The 18,086-nt window shown below is 43.0% G+C and overlaps 1 protein-coding gene across 8 annotated transcripts in view; it reads right to left on the bottom strand.

Annotated features, from left to right (window-relative positions):
* Positions 1-16,318, bottom strand: part of L3MBTL3 (L3MBTL histone methyl-lysine binding protein 3) — an 86,265-nt gene extending 69,947 nt beyond the window's left edge. Inside the window, exons 1-2 of one of the 8 annotated variants that reach the window (XM_002190364.6) lie at positions 16,104-16,318; positions 6,092-6,203 (exon numbers count right to left, since the gene is read on the bottom strand). In XM_002190364.6, coding sequence (XP_002190400.2) covers positions 6,092-6,203; positions 16,104-16,180 — 189 coding nt within the window. In that variant the 5' untranslated portion in view covers positions 16,181-16,318. Of the gene's footprint in view, positions 1-6,091; positions 6,204-13,489; positions 13,660-13,987; positions 14,342-14,714; positions 14,938-15,764; positions 15,985-16,013 lie in introns of those variants that run through there. The other 7 variants (XM_012572644.5, XM_072926896.1, XM_072926897.1 and 4 more) reach the window with 7 other exon arrangements.
* Between the last annotated feature and the right edge of the window lie 1,768 nt (positions 16,319-18,086).

Below are 18,086 nucleotides of genomic sequence, written 5' to 3'. Positions count from 1 at the left end.
ATGCTTATTGATCCAGAAGTTGACCTACAAGGCAATCCTGGCTCCAAATTATTTTGGCCAGAATATTTCTAGATACAAAACACTAATATCTCATGGGAAGCCCAAGCTAGCAAACAAATAAAAAATGGCTACCTGCCAAAAATTTGATTCCAGTGAGTTGTTCAGCATTGCGCAGAAAGGCTGCAGAAAGTGCAGTGCTAAGTGTTCCTGTGTGGGATTTACCTGCAATAGCCACAAAACGATTCCTTTTCCTTCCTGAAACCCTCTGCCCAGTTGCTTGCAAATTTAACAGTATCTACAGAAAATGGCACAAAAGATTTTGTGGTAAAATACTGTGTGATCACTTAAGGGAAGACTACCATGAATACACACAAGGGAACCCAAATAAAGATCCAAAGGCAAACTTAATTCCAGCATTTCTTGCTTTTGTAGTTTTAATTATTTTAATAGTGAAATTCCCTTTTTTGGTCTTTTTTTTCTTTACATAACATTCACTCATTTTATGACATTGCCAAGTTTTACCTAGAACTCTATGGCAATGAAACAGAGCAAGAGCAAATTAATTACATTAGATTGTAACAGAATAAAGTTAATTTCATGTGGAAAGGACCAGGCCACTAGGTAGATCTGCTGAAGCTCACACGTGGCCAGAAGAAGTCCCCATGTAACTTGCTTTCTGCTCCCTACGCTACTCCTGATCACCTTCCCTGAAGGGAGTCCGTCTTCTCCCTGGAGCAGCACCTTCCCAGTGCCCGCAGTGATTTAAGCAGTGACGGGCCATTGATGTTTCCCTCGGGCACCACTCTCACGGACCCTCCCTGCCTCTCCAAAGTGCTGCCATGCTGCCATGAGAGAACAGGAACAGCGTTGCGCTGCAAAAGCACCCTGTGAAGTTATCGCCCGAGACGCTACCGATGTTTCCATAACAGTGTGAGAAAATAAGTTGTTCTAAAATCATTAATTATCCCAGGAAAGCTGGAATGCAACTTCAGAACAGGCAGGTGGAAGGATGTACTTTACTGCCTTGAGTAGCTGCAGCACCCCTGCATTCAGACAGTAATCCAAATCATTCTTACCTTTACAGCACTGCTGGAAATAGCAAACACCACTGGCCATTATTCTACCATTCATATCCACTATTCTCTTTGGTGTCCTACAATATTTGCTGCCCAACTTTATTTACAGGTTAATTTCTTCATCACTAAATTTTAATTTTTCTTCCTGATTTTCAAGCACAATTTGTAAGCTGGAAATAACCAAAATTCTGGCCACACAGAGTGTAATTTCTCACTTTCCAAACACAGCACTAGAAAATGCATTAGGAAGTACTTCATAAACTTCTGTCACTACAGTAGGAAGTGGCTGTAAATTATTACAGCTTTTCCAATTTAATGAGTATATTTAAATCTTGAAGCCATGGTGTTACTGTGTGCACTCAGCACAGAGATTTAAAAAAAAGAAAAAGAAAAAGAGAAAACAGAAGAGTGTTTCACATTTACATTCACACCATGCAGAGTAACTGGTAAGCACTGATGTTTTTCAGATGAGCATACATTACTTTGCCTGCCACATGAAGGCATTCTGTAATTTGTAAACTATTTTAAATTCTACTGGAATTCAAGTTTTCTGTTTTATTTAAACATCTTGAAAGAACTAATATACAATGCTAAAATTTTTGTTCACAGTCTTCAGTGCATCATACTGTACAATTTTTAATTCTCCCCATTCCCAGTGTAATTTAAAATTCTAGCATTTTCCACAACTACTTGCTACTTATCTGTCACATAGCATGCTCAAAGCACTGTTCAAGAAGTGAACACTATTTTTGCTGAAGATTTTTTAACAAAATCTGTATAAGAAAGTATTTCCACAGCTTTCTTCAACTACAAATGACAAAACCTAAGAATTAAAAGTGCCCAAAGTCATAGGAAAATAACATTTTCAGCATTTTACTGGTATAGAAACAGATTCAGGAATAAGAGACTGTGCCATGGCTGGAATGGAAGCTTGGTATTTCATTTGGCTTCCTCATTTTGATTAGGCTGGGGAATAACAAAAAGAAATAATCCAAGTATCTATTCCTGATTTAGATGTTCTTCTGTACCATAATAAAAGTTAGATTTAAGAAATTTTAAGAAAACATTGAGAAAAGTTATTTTTAAATGTTTCAAAATAATTTTGCTCTAGTTACAATAGTATTTTACCAACTTTTCACCATTCAGGAATTCATATTCACAAAAATTAAGTGGTTCTAAAAAGAATTGTTGCTCATATATACTTGCCTGATAACCCCAGGCTGGATTTTAATATAGCACACAAGAAAAGGGATATCTTAAAACATGCATACATTAAAATAAGCATGACATGTCATCATGCAAGCAGTAAAGACAAGCAAATGCTATATTACTTATACAACTAAAAATAAAGACTTCAATAAGGTAGCTCCCTAAAATGTCTATATTAAAAAGCAGCATTTCAATATTTTGATATGCATTTAACTTAATGTTAATATGCTGATAACAATAGTTTGCCAAATCTGACTGTTCAATTTCCCCTAACATTTTAAGAAGACAAAAGACTAAATGTGAGAAATTAAGCAATACTTTGTCTATAACGGATATTTAAGCTATTGCTTATTATTTGCTATGAAATGCCTCAGACACTCTAATCTATTACCAAGCTGTAAAAATAGAACATTTTTTGTTTAAGTATCTTGCTATTACAGTGTTTTCACCAGATTTTAAGTGCATTTCAATGTAAATACACAACAATGGTTTAATACCTTCAGTAGAATAAGTCTATTACAATTTTTGAAAGATACACAGAAGCTTACAATAAGTAACTGCTATGTAAGTTATTTATTCATGTAAGGTCATTTATTCATGTAAGCTTTTATTCATGTAAGGTCATTTTCTTTAGGTTCAGGACACATTAGTAAAATACTCTGTGACCAGGAGAGTTCATGTAAATAATCCTCATTATTCTGAGAATTCCACAAAGAGCATAACATATTTTCCATGATCGCATTTACGGTTTCAAGTGATTAGTCATTTTTAACCATTTTAGCCATCACTGTTTAGAAGCAGTCCTGAAATATGAGTCATTACAATTATAATAAAAGCTTAAAAGTCTTCGGTATTTTAACAGCTCAAATTGGTTTTGGTATCTGTGTGAACACCTAGTCTCATTGAATCTTGATCTTCCCCAGTACAGTGACCTTGGGCTAATTCTGCATTGTTAGAAAACATTCTTCCTTCAGTCAGACAAAATCCCTTTCATCCATTCAACTCCTTGCTTTTGTATCTAACAAAATGCAAACAAGCAAATAAACCCCCAAATAATAACCCAAAAAGGAGCTGCCTGGCCAATACCCTGTATATTTCACCATTCTGGGTGGACTACTATTATATCTCTGAATGCACCTCCCTTAATGCTTGGACCAAAGAAAGAATCTCAGTACAAAAAACCAAATATGTTTGTCTCCAAATTAAAATAAATAAATAAATAAATAAAATAAAGAGCAGCCTTAAAATGAAGCTCATGCTTTCCTGAAAAGGACATAGTTAAGAATCTTCTATATTATTTCTTGAAGTTACCCTGAGCTACCTCCCAGCGCCTTTCCCTCACTTTACATGGAAACTTTCCCATTCCTCTACTCATTAGTGACTCTAACTTTGTTTCAGTTTTGTATGACATAGGGCAACCACAACTGAAAAAAAGCACAAACCAGTGATTTATATGACATTATTATATTTTCCTGCACTGTTCCCTTTTGTATTGCTCAAAGAGTGCAATACTATGGTTCCCTTTCACACAATGTTGCATATTAAAATAAAAGAAACTTTTAAAGCCTGGACTTAAAAATACAGAACTGTTTAGGGATGTGGATGTCCACCATAGCATTGGCTATCATCATCACTATGACATGATGAAGTCTGAAATCCTGAAAGACAGAGAAACAAATAATGAAAGAGCAGCACTGGACTTCAGAAGAGGCATATGTTGGCTTATTCAGAGATCTGCTTGGCAGGATTGTACAGAAGACTATTTTAAAGGGTAAGCAGGCCCAAGAAATCTGTCTCTCTCTTCAAGAACTTCACACCAAGAGAATGAGGCATGTCAATGTACAACTAGTTAGTCAAAGGTGGATGAAGGCCATCATGAACGAACCAGGGACTCCTGACTTAGTTCAAAAAGGAAAAGGAGGTAAGCAGAATGTGGAAAAAGAAACTTCACAGACAACGTATGTAGTGATATTGCTGTAGTATACAGTCATGGAATTAAGAAATCCAAAACTCAGCCAGAGAATGAACTAGCAAAGGTAACAAGAAAGGCATCTCTATGAGTACAGGCAGGAAATGCAAACTATGAAATTGAAGGGAATGGCTGATGAACTGAAGGGCAGAGTTGCTGGTTTATCTAGACCTCAATAAGCTGCAGAAGATGGGCTAACAAGATGCCATGAAGGTCCACCAAAGCGGGCACCTGAGACAGATCATCTCTGTGCACTAGTTCAGATCAGGGGCTGACTATCTGAGAGCAGCTTTGCAGAAAACCTGTGAGCTGAACGTGAGTCAGCAATGTGCCCTGGCAGCAAAGGTGGCCAGGAGCACCCCAGGCTGCCTGAGCCAGAGGGCAGCCAGCAGGACAGGGGAACACACCATTCTCCTCTAGTGAATACTGATGAGAGCATGGGCAGGCTGCTGTGTCTGCTAGGAATCTTTCTACATGAAAGGCACTCCCATACTGCAGCAAGCCCACCAAACCAGGTACTGGCTGGACTACAGCAGATGACATTCAAGAAGCGGAGTGAATCCATTTGCTCAGTCTTAAGAACAGAAGGAGAGATTTTACTGCTGTCTTCCAGCAGTTAATGGGAGGATATGGAGGGGATAGAGCCAGGTTCTTCTCGGATGTGCACGGGAGAAGGACAAGAGGCAGCAGACATAAGCTACAAAAGAAGAAATTCCAACAAAGTATCCATAAAAGAAAATATTACTATGAGTGTAGACAATGCTGGAACAAGTTGCCCAGAGACACTGTGGTATCTCCAGCCCTGCAGATAACCAAATCCTGAGCAACCTGATCTAACCTGCCCTGAAGTCTGGGGTACTCAGTCTGGGTGGTGGCCTGAAGTCCTCTGCAAAGAAAACTATTCTGTAAATTAATTCTACTGTTCTGTGACTAAAAGCAAAAATTCAAACAAACCCACAAAGCAAACAAACAAACTACCTAAACACCAACACAAAAACACATTCACAACATGTATGTCCCAAATTTCAAACATTTTAAAAAATTTTTACTTCAACAAGAGAAATCCTACCAGGCATCAAAAGATAAAAAGTCGTTTTAAATGCCACATATTTTCTTGTGAGATTCCTTTCACACATAAACTACAAGTAAAACACATTAGTTTGAATTATACAAAAATATTGACATTAATCAAGAGGAAATAGGCACAAGACAGTCTCTAATATCAAAATTGCAAGCATTGCAAAAGACACCTTCTGATGACAGATAAATAAAAAGAAACTGAAAACAAAAGAGTTATGATTTACCTCAGGAAACTCAACCAGTGTGAAAAATGTAAGCAAAATTACTACTCCAATATAATTCAAATTCCTAAACTGCAATCGGCTCAGAAGCACTCACTTTATTCATCTTTCTAGGCACCCACATGACAAAAGTATAGCAAAAATAAACTATTTTTAGAAATAAAAAGGCCTAAGAATGTAAAACCATGAGAGTCAATGACAGTATGAAAATTCTTAGTGAGACAGTAATATAATGCTCTAAGTGGACTGCATTTTCACACTTTTGAGATTTCTTTGGGATTTTGTGCATTTGATTAATTCTGTCTGTATAGTGAGGCAGTGCTAATTTATGCCTTCCTACGGGGATGACGGCTGTCTGTGCCAGCACCACAAACTGAATCAAGAAACTCCAGAGCTAAAACCTAACAGGCTACAGTCTCTTAACTCAGAACTGCAGATTCATGTTTTATTCATAAAAGCAGATACCTACACACCAGCTTTTCAAATGCATCTTTTTGTCATTTAATATTTTTATTGAAAAAAATTACATATCTTACCTTTAGGTCACTTCCTGGCAAAGTACCTATGCCATCCTTCCAGTCCATTGCACTAAATACATCAAACTCCTGACCATTTCCACTAGACGCAGATTCATTCATGATGCATGTACTGGAAAAAAAAAAAAAAGTTATCTGAAAATTCTGTAAGTGGTTTAATGCTTGTATCACCAGATATTTCTCCTAATTCATTTCACAGATTTGTATGAAATGCTTCCCTCTGCACACTGGCAACGTGGACAACTGATGACAAAGGTGATAATATACATGATGTAATAAAAGTAAGGGGAAATCTTTCTGAAACTTTGAAAATAATACTTGTTTCACAGATTAGGAGGCAATGGAGCTGTACTGGAGAGAAAAGAAAAATTTCAAACTGCAAATAAACTGACACAAGGAAAACATGTCAAGTACACTTAAAAACATCTGTTCTAGGAAAGGCAAGACATGACTGCATGCCTCCAATAAATACATTAAGCACTGATTAACAGAACTGCATTTCCTTAATACTGGACAGCATGCTGATGTGAATGCTTTCCCTAAGTTCAAATTAAAATTTCAAAATGAATTTGAAACTGTCAGTTTCCTGACAGAGGTCTGACTCAGGACACTTGAATATTCTTTATCTGTTTCCATACAGATAAATTTTGAATTGCATTTGTTAAAACTTATTTCCATGTAGAGAAGCACATATATACACCAGAGAAACCTACTGCTTTGCAAGAATTTACTTTACTGGATCCCTCCGTTTCCAAACAGTGAATGGAGAGAAGATAATATTTACCTCCAGATGCAGAAATAGTGCATCTGGACATCCCTCTCTGTGATAAAAAATTTGCACAAGCAACAGAAGTGCATTGCACTTGCCTCTGACCCCTGGCTTCAGCTCACCTGCCACAAACACACCATCAGTTGCACTGAACTGCAAGTGTTTCTAAGAGCCAGTTGTGAGCACCACCAACTTCTTCCTTTCCACTTCTCACAAACCCAGCAATCCTTAAATCTGTGGCCTGGCAGCACCTAATTTACTATTCGTGCAATGTGGAATCTGACTTATTAATTTTGTTTCTGAAGAATGGCTGCACTATGCCTAGCAGCTGAAATAATTTGTGGCAAAATTAGCTGTCATTGTTCGTGAACTATTAGCAAAACCTCACCACTTTTGAAATTTGCACTTTCTGAACTTTTTGGAATGTAAACTCTCTGAACTTTTAAATGAACACTTTCTAAGCCTCATACCCCATATGGAGACTGCAAAATTTTGCTGAAAACATCCATACTTGAAATTCAAATAGATAGAGAATTTCCTCATAGTTTAACCCTGTTTTCTAAAATGTAATTTCTAACTTAGGTGCCACTCTGAATCTGCAAATACTCCCTGGAGATCTTGAATTTTCAAAAAAGAAAAAAAAAAACCACCAAAAAACCCACAAAAACCCAAACAAACAAAAACACCAAACAAACAACCAAAAAGGTGTTATTTGTTCACTCTGATAACAGAAAAGTTGCAAACCAAGCAGAAGTATACTCAGGTCATATAGAAGCATTTTATTGAAAGGCTGAGGAGAAAAACACTTAACTTGGTTGCATGAAAAACAATTGAATTTACATTGTATTCATCAGAAAAAATAGTAACAATCACTGTAACATCACCACTACAAACACATACTAGTTTGGTTTGGGGTACATAATCTTGAATGATTGAATGAATGAACTCCCTTTCATTTCTCCTTGGTTTCCTCTTCATTTCTAGCAGAAGTCCTTAATCCTAAGCAACTCACTCCATGAGTTCTTTCATTACACTACATCAACTACACAGTTACCAACAAGATAACAGGAGCTGGACCTCAGTCAGTATCCACTGCTAAGAGTAAAAGCCTTTGCATTCTCCTTTATTTCATATGATAGACGGGGTTCAAAGAATGCTTTTTTCAGCAAACTTCACATCTTTCACATGACAAGTTTGAAGTAAGAACCAAATGGTTCAACGTGTCTTTCCCTTTTCCCTTCACCTTTAAGTAATTCTCTGCGAGAAAGCATTGAAAACCGTAACAAAACCATACAAAAATTAATTTTAAAACCCATCAATAAATCTGAAGAAATTCAGTGCAAACTGAGAAATTCCCCAAAATCATAGAGCTCATCTTTTATAATCCCAGGCAAAATCCACCACCCTACTTCACAGCAAGCTCCTGCAACACAACTTTGCATCTCTGCTTGATCTGAGCACCAAGTACCACTGCAAACCAATTCAAGCAGGCTTCACCAAACTGAACTACAGCACAGTGGCAGAGGCCTTCCCTCAAGAATACAAGCTACTCCTGCTAAGGAGTAGCTGAAAAATGGGATTTCTCCAGACACCCGTGAAGTTTTAAGGACACAAAACATGCTGGTTCATGCACATTGGTGGAACAAGCTCCCCAGGATTAGTCTGGCTAAGCAAACACAAAGCTGTGTTCTGCATTAACTGAAGTCTCTAAATAATCTTAAATTATCATTCTATTTAGAATACACTTCACTCAACCCTCCTGTGGTTTATTACAGAAAATATGCTCCAATGATTTCTGTGGAAGGTATGATGACAGAAGCTGGGAAAAGACTTGGAAGGCTGTGGAGAAATGCTACCTCTCAGCAGCTGCTGAGAGCAGGGAGCATCGGACAGCACAGCTGCTTCATCAGATGCTGTCATCTCCCATAGTGCCACTCCCATTACTGACACGAAAATTACTTGGGGGCTGGAAAACTGAAAGAGTCTAGCCTACTTAGGCAAGGAGTAAACCATGAAAGGTAATGAAAAATTTGGAACAGATATGTTCAGGGTATACTTGTCTCAAGAAAACATAGAAATTCTGACTTAATTGCACATAAGAAACTTTCCTCAGGTAATAAACAGCAATAATGATACATTCTGAAGATGTCTAAAGACATTCATTATTGCTTTCCTTTTGAAATTAACTCAACGTCAAAGGCACAATCTGTGTATGTTTCACATTCTGCAGCCTTCAGAAGTGTTTTTGGTGGGAATGAAAAGGTCACAGAGCAACGCAGAGAGAAATTAATTTACAAAAAGGAAACATTTTAACAAAGTATCTGTTTCCAGATTTGCTGAGTTTGAACAGATGAAAGATAGGCCTTTATCCCTCTTCTAATGATAGTAAGAAACAAGATACAGACCAGTAAAATTGTTACAGCACTGAGGTACTAAAAAAGGAAGAACTCATTGCAATAGCTACATCTAAATCTCAGAACAAAGAAAACTAAAAAATGTCTTATCTACTCCTTTAATGCTTTGTTTTTAAAGCTCTGATGTAGTTCTCTGAACTAGTATAACTCCTTCTATAATGATTTCATCTGGTATCATTGCTGCTGCTGCACTGCCAGAAAAGTAGTAAAAATACTAGATGAATAAGGGACCTGCCAGTGAATGCCATCTAATGTGAAGGAAAGGACATAATAGTAAGTACTTGGAGCAGTCATCTTCTAAAAGCATCTCCAAAATCTGCCTTTAGGGATGTAACTACCTCAGTCCTCACAGCCTTAAGAGAAGTGTGCTGCATATTAATATTTCAACATTAGATTTGTTTCAGACATATGTAATAAAGCCATTAAAATAAACAAGCTCATTTAATAAGATTAAGACACATCCTTTAGAAAAAACCTTAAATTTTACCAATAGGTTCAACAATAAATGTGTACCTCACAGAAGAGATAGTTACTGAGAATAACAGCACTAAAAACTGGATAGTTTCATCTGGTGAGAGACTGTCTAAAGATATAAAGCAAAGAAGCAGGACAGAATATGCCAATTAGACTTACAAGTAGTTTTTGAAGTAATTATAGGGTTACGTAGTGAATACATCAGGAAGTAGTAATAGGAGTCTTTCTTCCACTCAGTACTTTAAAAAACTACCTGACCCCTACCCTAATTTTTAACATCTAAGCTGCTAACTGTGAAATGCCTGTATGATTTCTAATCAGTGCAGTCAACTCAAAACTGGTCACTGGGCAGCAGAAAGAGCTCAGCAGTAGAGTCACCAGTCATCATTGCAAGGCTGGTATAACATGTCTGCAGTAATTTGCCATTTCTTCTTATGCATCTCTCTGTATTTTTGAGGATTTCTGTAGCTGCCATGACAAGACGGCCTAGCAGATTTGCCCCATACTGATCCTCTCCCCAACTGACAGCTCCTATGAGGAGACCCAAAACTGGGAACACCAAGCCAGAGAAGATCACAGCAAGTGACACCAAGAGAAAAAAAGGATCCCAAGAGAGACAATATCCTTCTACAGACAAGCCATGCTCCCTCTTCCCCACTGGACTGGGTGACACTAGCATTGATGGATGTTCAGAAATAAAGGCAACAGGTTAGCATTTTTGTCCTAATATTGTATACATTTACTTTAAACATCTCCAAGGCTGCCTGGTGTAGAACTCGTGAGCTAAAAGGACACATTTTCTCATACCCAGTAAATAAGGAAAACAAAGTGGATTTGAAGGAAACAACTTAGTGTACCAGAGTTGCAAATACACCAACTTCTAGACACCAGGACAAGTGGATACTTGGCTTAGTTTTATTTAACATGTAAGAATGTGAATATTACCAGCACTGACTTGTTACACTCCCAAAGCCACATGAAGCAGAATTACTCCTTGCAATGTAAATTCCCTATATTTGACAAGAGTAGTGATTTTGAGCTTCATGACACCAAAAGCAAAGCCAATTGACTGCAAACCACTGGAGTGAGCCCTGCTTCTCTCTTCACAGTCCTCTCTTTGAGCTGGGCACACCTCACACTTGTCTCTTTCTCATCCTTCATATTTTTGCACTAGACTTCTCACTTACAGAAAAACAACCACAAGAGGAACAGTGCAGGAAATGGTAAAATTCTTTGATGCTACCAACCACATTTTAATATGTGTTTTTTCTTGTACCGTTTAAAGGTTTAATTATTTTAATATTTCATTAAAAGAAGTATTTTCAGGTGCCCATTTTCCTCAAAAAAATCTTATTTTTCATTGTTTGGAAACTACTAGTTCTGCCATGTTTCTATTCTCTATATCAAGAAGTTGTTTGAGTAAATTTCACTATTTTGCCTGTTGCTCATGAACTTTATTACAAGCAAGGTATATAAAGATCAGAAAAAGCTTTTATATATATTGCAAAAGGGACACAGCTCAAAATTCTTTGCTACTCAAAGGTTGTAACAGGAACAGGACCAGAGTTCTTATTGATGCTGTTCCCTTAGCATTTTTTACTCTTATTTTATCCGTTGCTACTCTTTTGACTACTACGTGCTCCAAGGCTACTGTGTATGTTCACTCCTGCTTCCCAATATTTGGCTTTAAACCTTTTTTCCCTACAGGAAGAATCTAGCCACAAAAGCATTAAAAAATACTGTGAAAACTGGGTCTGGACCAGCACTTAAAGGAGGCTCCTGCTATCCTCATCCGAGTCTGCAAGGTAACACGGTTATTGCTGCACCATTGCTGGAGACTGTGTAACAATTACACACAGCCTTCATCTACTGCCTCATTTTCAAATAGGCACACATTTCAAATAGCCTCATTTTCCACAAGACACTACAACAATAGTTACCCAATACCAAAGCTATTCTGTCATCTAATGAAACTTACCATGTTTATAAACAGCCTGTACCTCACACTAGAAAAGCATTTCCTCTGCAAAGCTTTCACGGTCCCCTTATTTCTGTTATTGTCTGTGCAGGCCTCAGTGGAGATTTAACCTAGTCAGATAGCAAGAATTGTATACAACAACTTTGAAAAATACTTTCCTATGTCTTAAATTCTCTTAATTGCTTGAACCAGGCACAGAAAGTTACAAAAACCTTCTCTGTTTATTTGTTCCTTCTTCCTCCCCCTTTGCAGACACCGCCTGCACCGAATCTTCACACCTCCTATCACCTGACCTGTTTCGAATTGTTATTTCCTACCCAAAGTTAATACAATATACATCTGAGCATCACTTTTGTCTGACTCATGCCCTCCTCTTCCTCATCTGCCAGTTATTAAATAAGCTCTGCTGTTCATAAACAATTAGTTCACCTTTTCTAGCTCCTAAACACATACAGCAGGAGGCATTTATAGACTCTCCCTTCTCCCCCATTCATAAAGAGCTGCTGGCATCTTCCATTGTGATGAGCGGTCCTGCTACTGGAGCACTGACAAGCTATGACTACGCACTTTCTTCAGTAAGCCTCATGCCAGCTCATCACTGATTCCTCACACCCATCACTCACAATCCATTATCCTCCTTACCAGCAGTATTAAAAAACAGACAAGATAAAATTGAACAGCCCACTAAAACTCAACCATCTCTCCTCACAGAACAGGTGATGTTAAAAAAAGAAAAAAACAACAAAAAAAATCAACAAGTTAGAGGAAAAGAAGTCATCACAAGTTATTGAAACTTTTAAAGTAATACTCTAAAAAAACCTCAGTAAACTGAAGGGAAAACACAAATTAAACCAGAGTTTATTACCATTGGCCAACTGACAACAAAGACTATCTGAGACGATTGCTTCAGCCACCTTCACTAGAGCACCAGTTCAGGAGATCACATCCAAAGCTGCTGAAGTCTCACCAGGAAATAACGCCTACCCGGCACCACCCGGATAAAAGTGGAAAGCTCTGCTGCCTTCAGCCACTACTTTCAGGGAGTTTCTCTCGTACAGATGTTCATCACAGAGACTTCTGGGAACATGGTAGCTTTCTTGGTAAAAAGCATTGGTTCCTGAACAGCTTTAAGATTTGCACTAAGAAAACTGTGTTACGATGCTGAGCACAGACATTTCCTAAAATGACATAGGCTAAACTTTTTATATCATGAGCTTTATTTATGCTCACCACCTGATTTTTAGCACCCACGGCTGAGCATCCATTCATGAGTAGAAACAGCAAAGATACCAGTCCAGTGCCACTCAACTATACGGAAGAAATAAAGAAAATAGAACAAAACTGAAAACGTAACTCCTGCTGCCTTTCGCTGTAAAGCTGTTACACCGCGCTGCTAGAGCACAGGTAATTAACAGACATGGAAGAGGCCGTGACCCTCACGCCCCGGGGGAAGCTGCCGCATCTCCAGGGGCCTCGTAACGCGCGCACCGCTCCTCGAGCCTAAAAACCCCGGGGGCTGGAGCCGCGCTCTGGAACGGGACAAGCGGCACGGCCGCCAGGCGCGCCCCCCGCCTTGCGCTCCCGCGCAGGCCGTGGCCCCGGCGGGCGCGGCGGTCCCGGCAGCGCCCGCCCGGAGCCGCCCGGGCCGCTCCCCGCCCGCCGCCCCTGCGCCCGGCGCGGCGGAGCGCGGCGGCGGCCGGAACGCTGCGGCGAGGCCCGGCGGGCGCGGCCGCCGCTCCCCGCGCCGGCAGCCCGCGGCCTACCAGCAGAGGTCCCTCCTTGGCCAGTTTTGCGGCGTGTTTTTGCTGCACTTGAAACTTTCTGGAGAAAACCCGGGCTCAGGTCCGCGTCTTCCCCAGGCTCGGGCAGAACCGCCGAGACAAAAGCGCCCGCCCCGCTCCTCGGGAGGAGCGCTCGGGGAAAGCGGTTCTCGAGTGTCTCCGTTTCCCTCCCGAATTTGCCTTTTTATCCTTCGCCCCCGCCCCGGGCAATTAAACCGAGGGGGGGAAGAGTGCCCCCCTGCCCCGGTGAGGGGGCGGCGGTGGGGGCGAGCGCGGTGCGGGCGGGGGTGGGAGAGGAACTGGGTGTTAAGTGTTCCTGAGGAAGTTGCACAACGAGAGAGGGACTCTGCTTGTTTACCGGGTCCCTCGCTTTTTTTTTTTTTCCCCACCCCCCCCTTTCGCCTCCACCCCCCGAGACCGGGATCCGGGAAAAGGAGGTTGCCTCCGAGTGAAAGGAAAAAAAAATTTTAAAAATGTTACCTTCTCCTCCCTCCTCCCCTCCCCCAGCGCGGAGGAGAAGGAGGAGGAGGAGGGGGGCGAGCTCTCTTTTTTCTAGGGGGCTGCGGGGACTCGCTACTCGGCCGCTCGCAGGCGATGTCCGGGCATCCCTCGTTAGAGAAGTCACCCCTTCCCGCGGGAGGGGCCGGCACACGCCGCCTCCCCGGAGGGCTCGCCCCCGCCCGGCCCCGCAGCCGCCAGCGCCCGGCCCCGCGCTGCAACTTTTTCTCTCACGCTCTCGCGTGCGCCCGCTCCGACGGGGAGGGGGGAAAACCAAGGGGGTGGGGAGCGGGCGCCGCTGCGGCCCCGACGCGGCGCCCCCCGCCCCGGGCGCTGTAGCCCCGGCAGCCTCTCCGGAGCCCCGGCCGGGGGCGGGCGGCCGCTCCGCGGGAGCGCCTTCCCGTCGGCCGCCGCTCCCTCCCCCCCCCGAAAAAAACCCCATCGCTTTCCGCCCCCCCCCCCCCACCGAAAAAACACCGCCCCACACGCGCTAGCGAGAACAAGTGTGCCTATATCCTGTTGTTATATGCACCGGCTGCGGAGACGGGGAGGGAGAGACGGGCGTGTGCGCCGGGGGCCGCTCCCCCACCCCGGCCGCACTTCAGGCGAGAGCGCGCAACTTAACAGAAAAGCCGCGTCCTATTCCCAGCCCCTGCCTGCCCCCCCCCCCCCCCCGGCTCCCTGCCCCCGTCGTCGGCAAAATACGCACTCACGTGTATGTGCGCTCACACACACCGCCGGCACCCCGGGGCCAGCCCCCGGCAGCCCCTCGAGGCCGGCCCGCGGAGCCGGCGGCGGTGACAGGCGCCGGCCCCCGCCGCCGCACGCAGCCCGAAGCGGGCAGGGGCCGTTCCCCCGCCGCCTCACATGTCTGCCGCAGCGAGCGCGGCGCACGCACCGCACAGAGGCAGGAACTGAGCACTCGAGCAAAAGACTTTTTTTTTTCGTCTCTTAAAAAAAAAAAAAAATTGCTACAAGCTTGCCTTTTTTTTTTTTTTTTTTTTTTTGTATGTGTATGTGTGTGCAAACTTTCCCCAAAATGGCGGAAATTGGGAGATGATTATATTTTAAATATCTCTCGCACACAATCACACAAAGTGCAGGAGCGACGGAAAATACAAACTCTCTGCTGCGCGCTGGTAGAGGCCTTCGCACACGGGGACCCACGGCACATTCAACCGGTATATCCCGGCAGCCGCCACCTCTCGCCGCTTCCGACCAAAAAACCCTTTTTCGCACCCCTCTCCGCTGCGCATTGCCCCCTCGCAGCCCGCACTTCTCCCCGTCCTTCAGCCTGTGCGAACAAAGAGCCGGGGCTGCGGAGGGGGGGCTCGGGTGGCAGCGAGCCCCCTCCCTCCGCTCCGCTCCCTCCCCGCCCGGCGCTCACATGCACACCCGTGCCCCCCCACCTTCTCCCCCCGCCGCCCGGCCGCGGCACCCGCATCACATTGTTCCCAACAGCACGGCGGTGCCCCGTAAGTGTCATTAAATGCAGCCAACTGACAAGCTCATTGGTGGGGCAAGTCTGCAAAATGTCTCTCCCCTTCCCTTCCCCCTCCCTTCGGAACCCACTCTCCCCCCCCAAAAAAAAAGAAGGGCCCCCCCAAACACATTTCCACAGCTCCCTCCCCCGTGTATATATATATGTACATACACATACGTGCGTGCGTGCCTGTGTATGTATATAAATATACAGCGCATATATATATACATGTACTCCCTTCATGTGTTTGGGAAGAGAAAAAGAAATACCAGGCACCTCTCTCTTTCTTTTGTTCCTCTTTCACACTCGTACACTTATGATTTAGTGAGATCCCCGGTGCCCCGGCCGCTCCCCAGCCACTTGCGAGTCACTTGCCCACTTTACCCGGCATTAACTTCCATCCTTTCTGCTCGAGGTGGTCGGGGAGAAGCCCCCCTCCCCTTCCCCAGATACGTTTCGTAAGGGAGGGAGAGGAGGTGCGTCTCTCCCTTTATCTCTCGCGCTCTCTCTAACTTTCATCCTCACCTAGGGGGAAAATTAAAACCCGTCACCAGCCTTTGCCATCGCGGCTCCCTAAACGGCTTGCGGATCAGATCGGAACCCGCCGCTCCTTACCCCCCCAAATTCTCTCTTTCTCCGTCTCTCGAGTAGTCCTGACAAATATGGTCCAGGGCTGCGGGCACAGTGAGCATGCGCCCGCGGAGCCAGGGCTGGGGAAAGGGGAAACTGCCGCCGCCGCCGCCGCCGCGGCTCCTCTTCCTCCCTCGCCGGCGCTGCCGCTGCGCCCCGGCCGCCCGCGGCCGGCACCCGGCAGCCGCCACCGCCGGCGGGCATCGCCCTCACCGAAAACGCGGCTGCCGACGAGGGCTCCGGCGGAGGTGCATCCTCCCCCTGATTTACTGCCGACGCTGGAGGAATAATAAGGAGACTTGTGCAGCAGTCGCGCGCTATTTTGGGCGCTTTCAAAAATAACGCCTTGCACTTTTCGGGGAGAGGGAGGTCCGGTCCTCGGGGGTCCTGCCAGGTGCTGCTGAGGTTGGGTGGTGGGCGCCGGGGATCCAGGGAAAGCCTGTGGCTCCTGGCCCCATCCTCTGCGCAGAACAGACCTGGGGCAGAGGCAGAACAGCTGGGCACCAGTAAGGAAAGTGCGGGTCCTGCTGGAGAGGGGCTGCCCTCCGCCGCGGCCGGCGAAGGGATCCTCGAGGAGATGGTCTGAAGCCAGGCAGCGCGGAGCCAGGTTCCTCCTGCGCTCCCGAAATACGGGGTGCCTGCGGTATGGACACATTCCTTGTGATGGGCCTCGTCTGGTTTACAACCTAGCCAGCTGACAAGATAAAACTAGTCTCAGATGTGCCACCTTCTTGAATACTCTCCATCGGTGTCCTGTATTCCTAAAGACAAATATCATCTTCATTTATTTTCTGTCCCTGGTTCAGAAAAAAGTGATAACTGAAGGCCCTTGTTATTTCATGGGAATGCCCAGGATGAACTTCACCTGCAAGGATAACTGTTAGGAGAAGAACATTACACAACATAGACCTGTATGAGGCCTAAGTGTACTGGGAAAGAGGGAGGATGGAGGATTGTGATCAGATGTAAATATGATACTTTTAAACTTGTATATACACCTATATATGCAGTTTGAGGCAAAGTATAAAAGAACACAGAACACAATCTTAATTATACTAATCCTAAATTTTTTTTCAGACCACACAGCATCTCACTAAACTAATTCTGTCCTGAAGGCAAGAACTGACAAAGTAAATTCTGAATTTTTGATAGTTTGGCATATTATTATATATCTCTTAAAATAACTGTAACATCTCAATACATCTTTTGTTAATCCCAGTAGTGACCAATGACCAAGCTTTGTCTTGCTTTTATATATGCTCCCTTCTAAAACTACACTTCCAGCTTTGGCCCAAATTACTAGAAATAATGAAATACTAATAGGCAGCCAGTTAAAAGTATTAGTTGAATATCAATAGAAATAAATACAAATGACAAGACTAAGTACAACCTTTTAGGTATTATGGATGCATACTGTATTACTCTCTGATCCCCATGATGGGAACAGCGTTGCACTGGACACGAGATAAAGATGCTCTATCTCTGATAAGACTTCCTAGCCTCAGCTTCTGCTCAGTAGAGAATTTACTTTCAGAACATGTAGTAAAATATTTAAGAACCAAGCTTGACAACTCCGCTCCCTTAAACTATGCCCATGTTCAAACAGTTCAGACAATCAGTCTTTTGCCCTACTATCTTGACAGTTTCTGTCTATTTAAATGATTTTTTTTTCACAGCAATAAAAAGGGGCTCATAATTAAGAATTTGCAGAATTGGTGCCTAAGCAAAATACATTATAGTTTTTTATTATGAGCAATGATGATAAAACACCCCTTCAGCTCAAATGGCATTGCATATAGGATGCAGTTTTCATCAATAAACATATGTTCATTAGAAATTAATTACAGAAAACAGTATTAACCTAATTGTAATAATTAGTGATAACATATATTTTAACTCTTCTAAAACACAGATGCAAAAAATAGTGGATGAGAAAATTCTTACTTTCCACCCGTGAGCTCTTACTTG

Source organism: Taeniopygia guttata, chromosome 3, assembly GCF_048771995.1.
Source record: "Taeniopygia guttata chromosome 3, bTaeGut7.mat, whole genome shotgun sequence".
NCBI lineage: Eukaryota > Metazoa > Chordata > Aves > Passeriformes > Estrildidae > Taeniopygia > Taeniopygia guttata.
The sequence above is the reverse complement of the archived record's forward strand: the minus strand, read 5'-3'. Positions and strand labels throughout refer to the sequence as shown.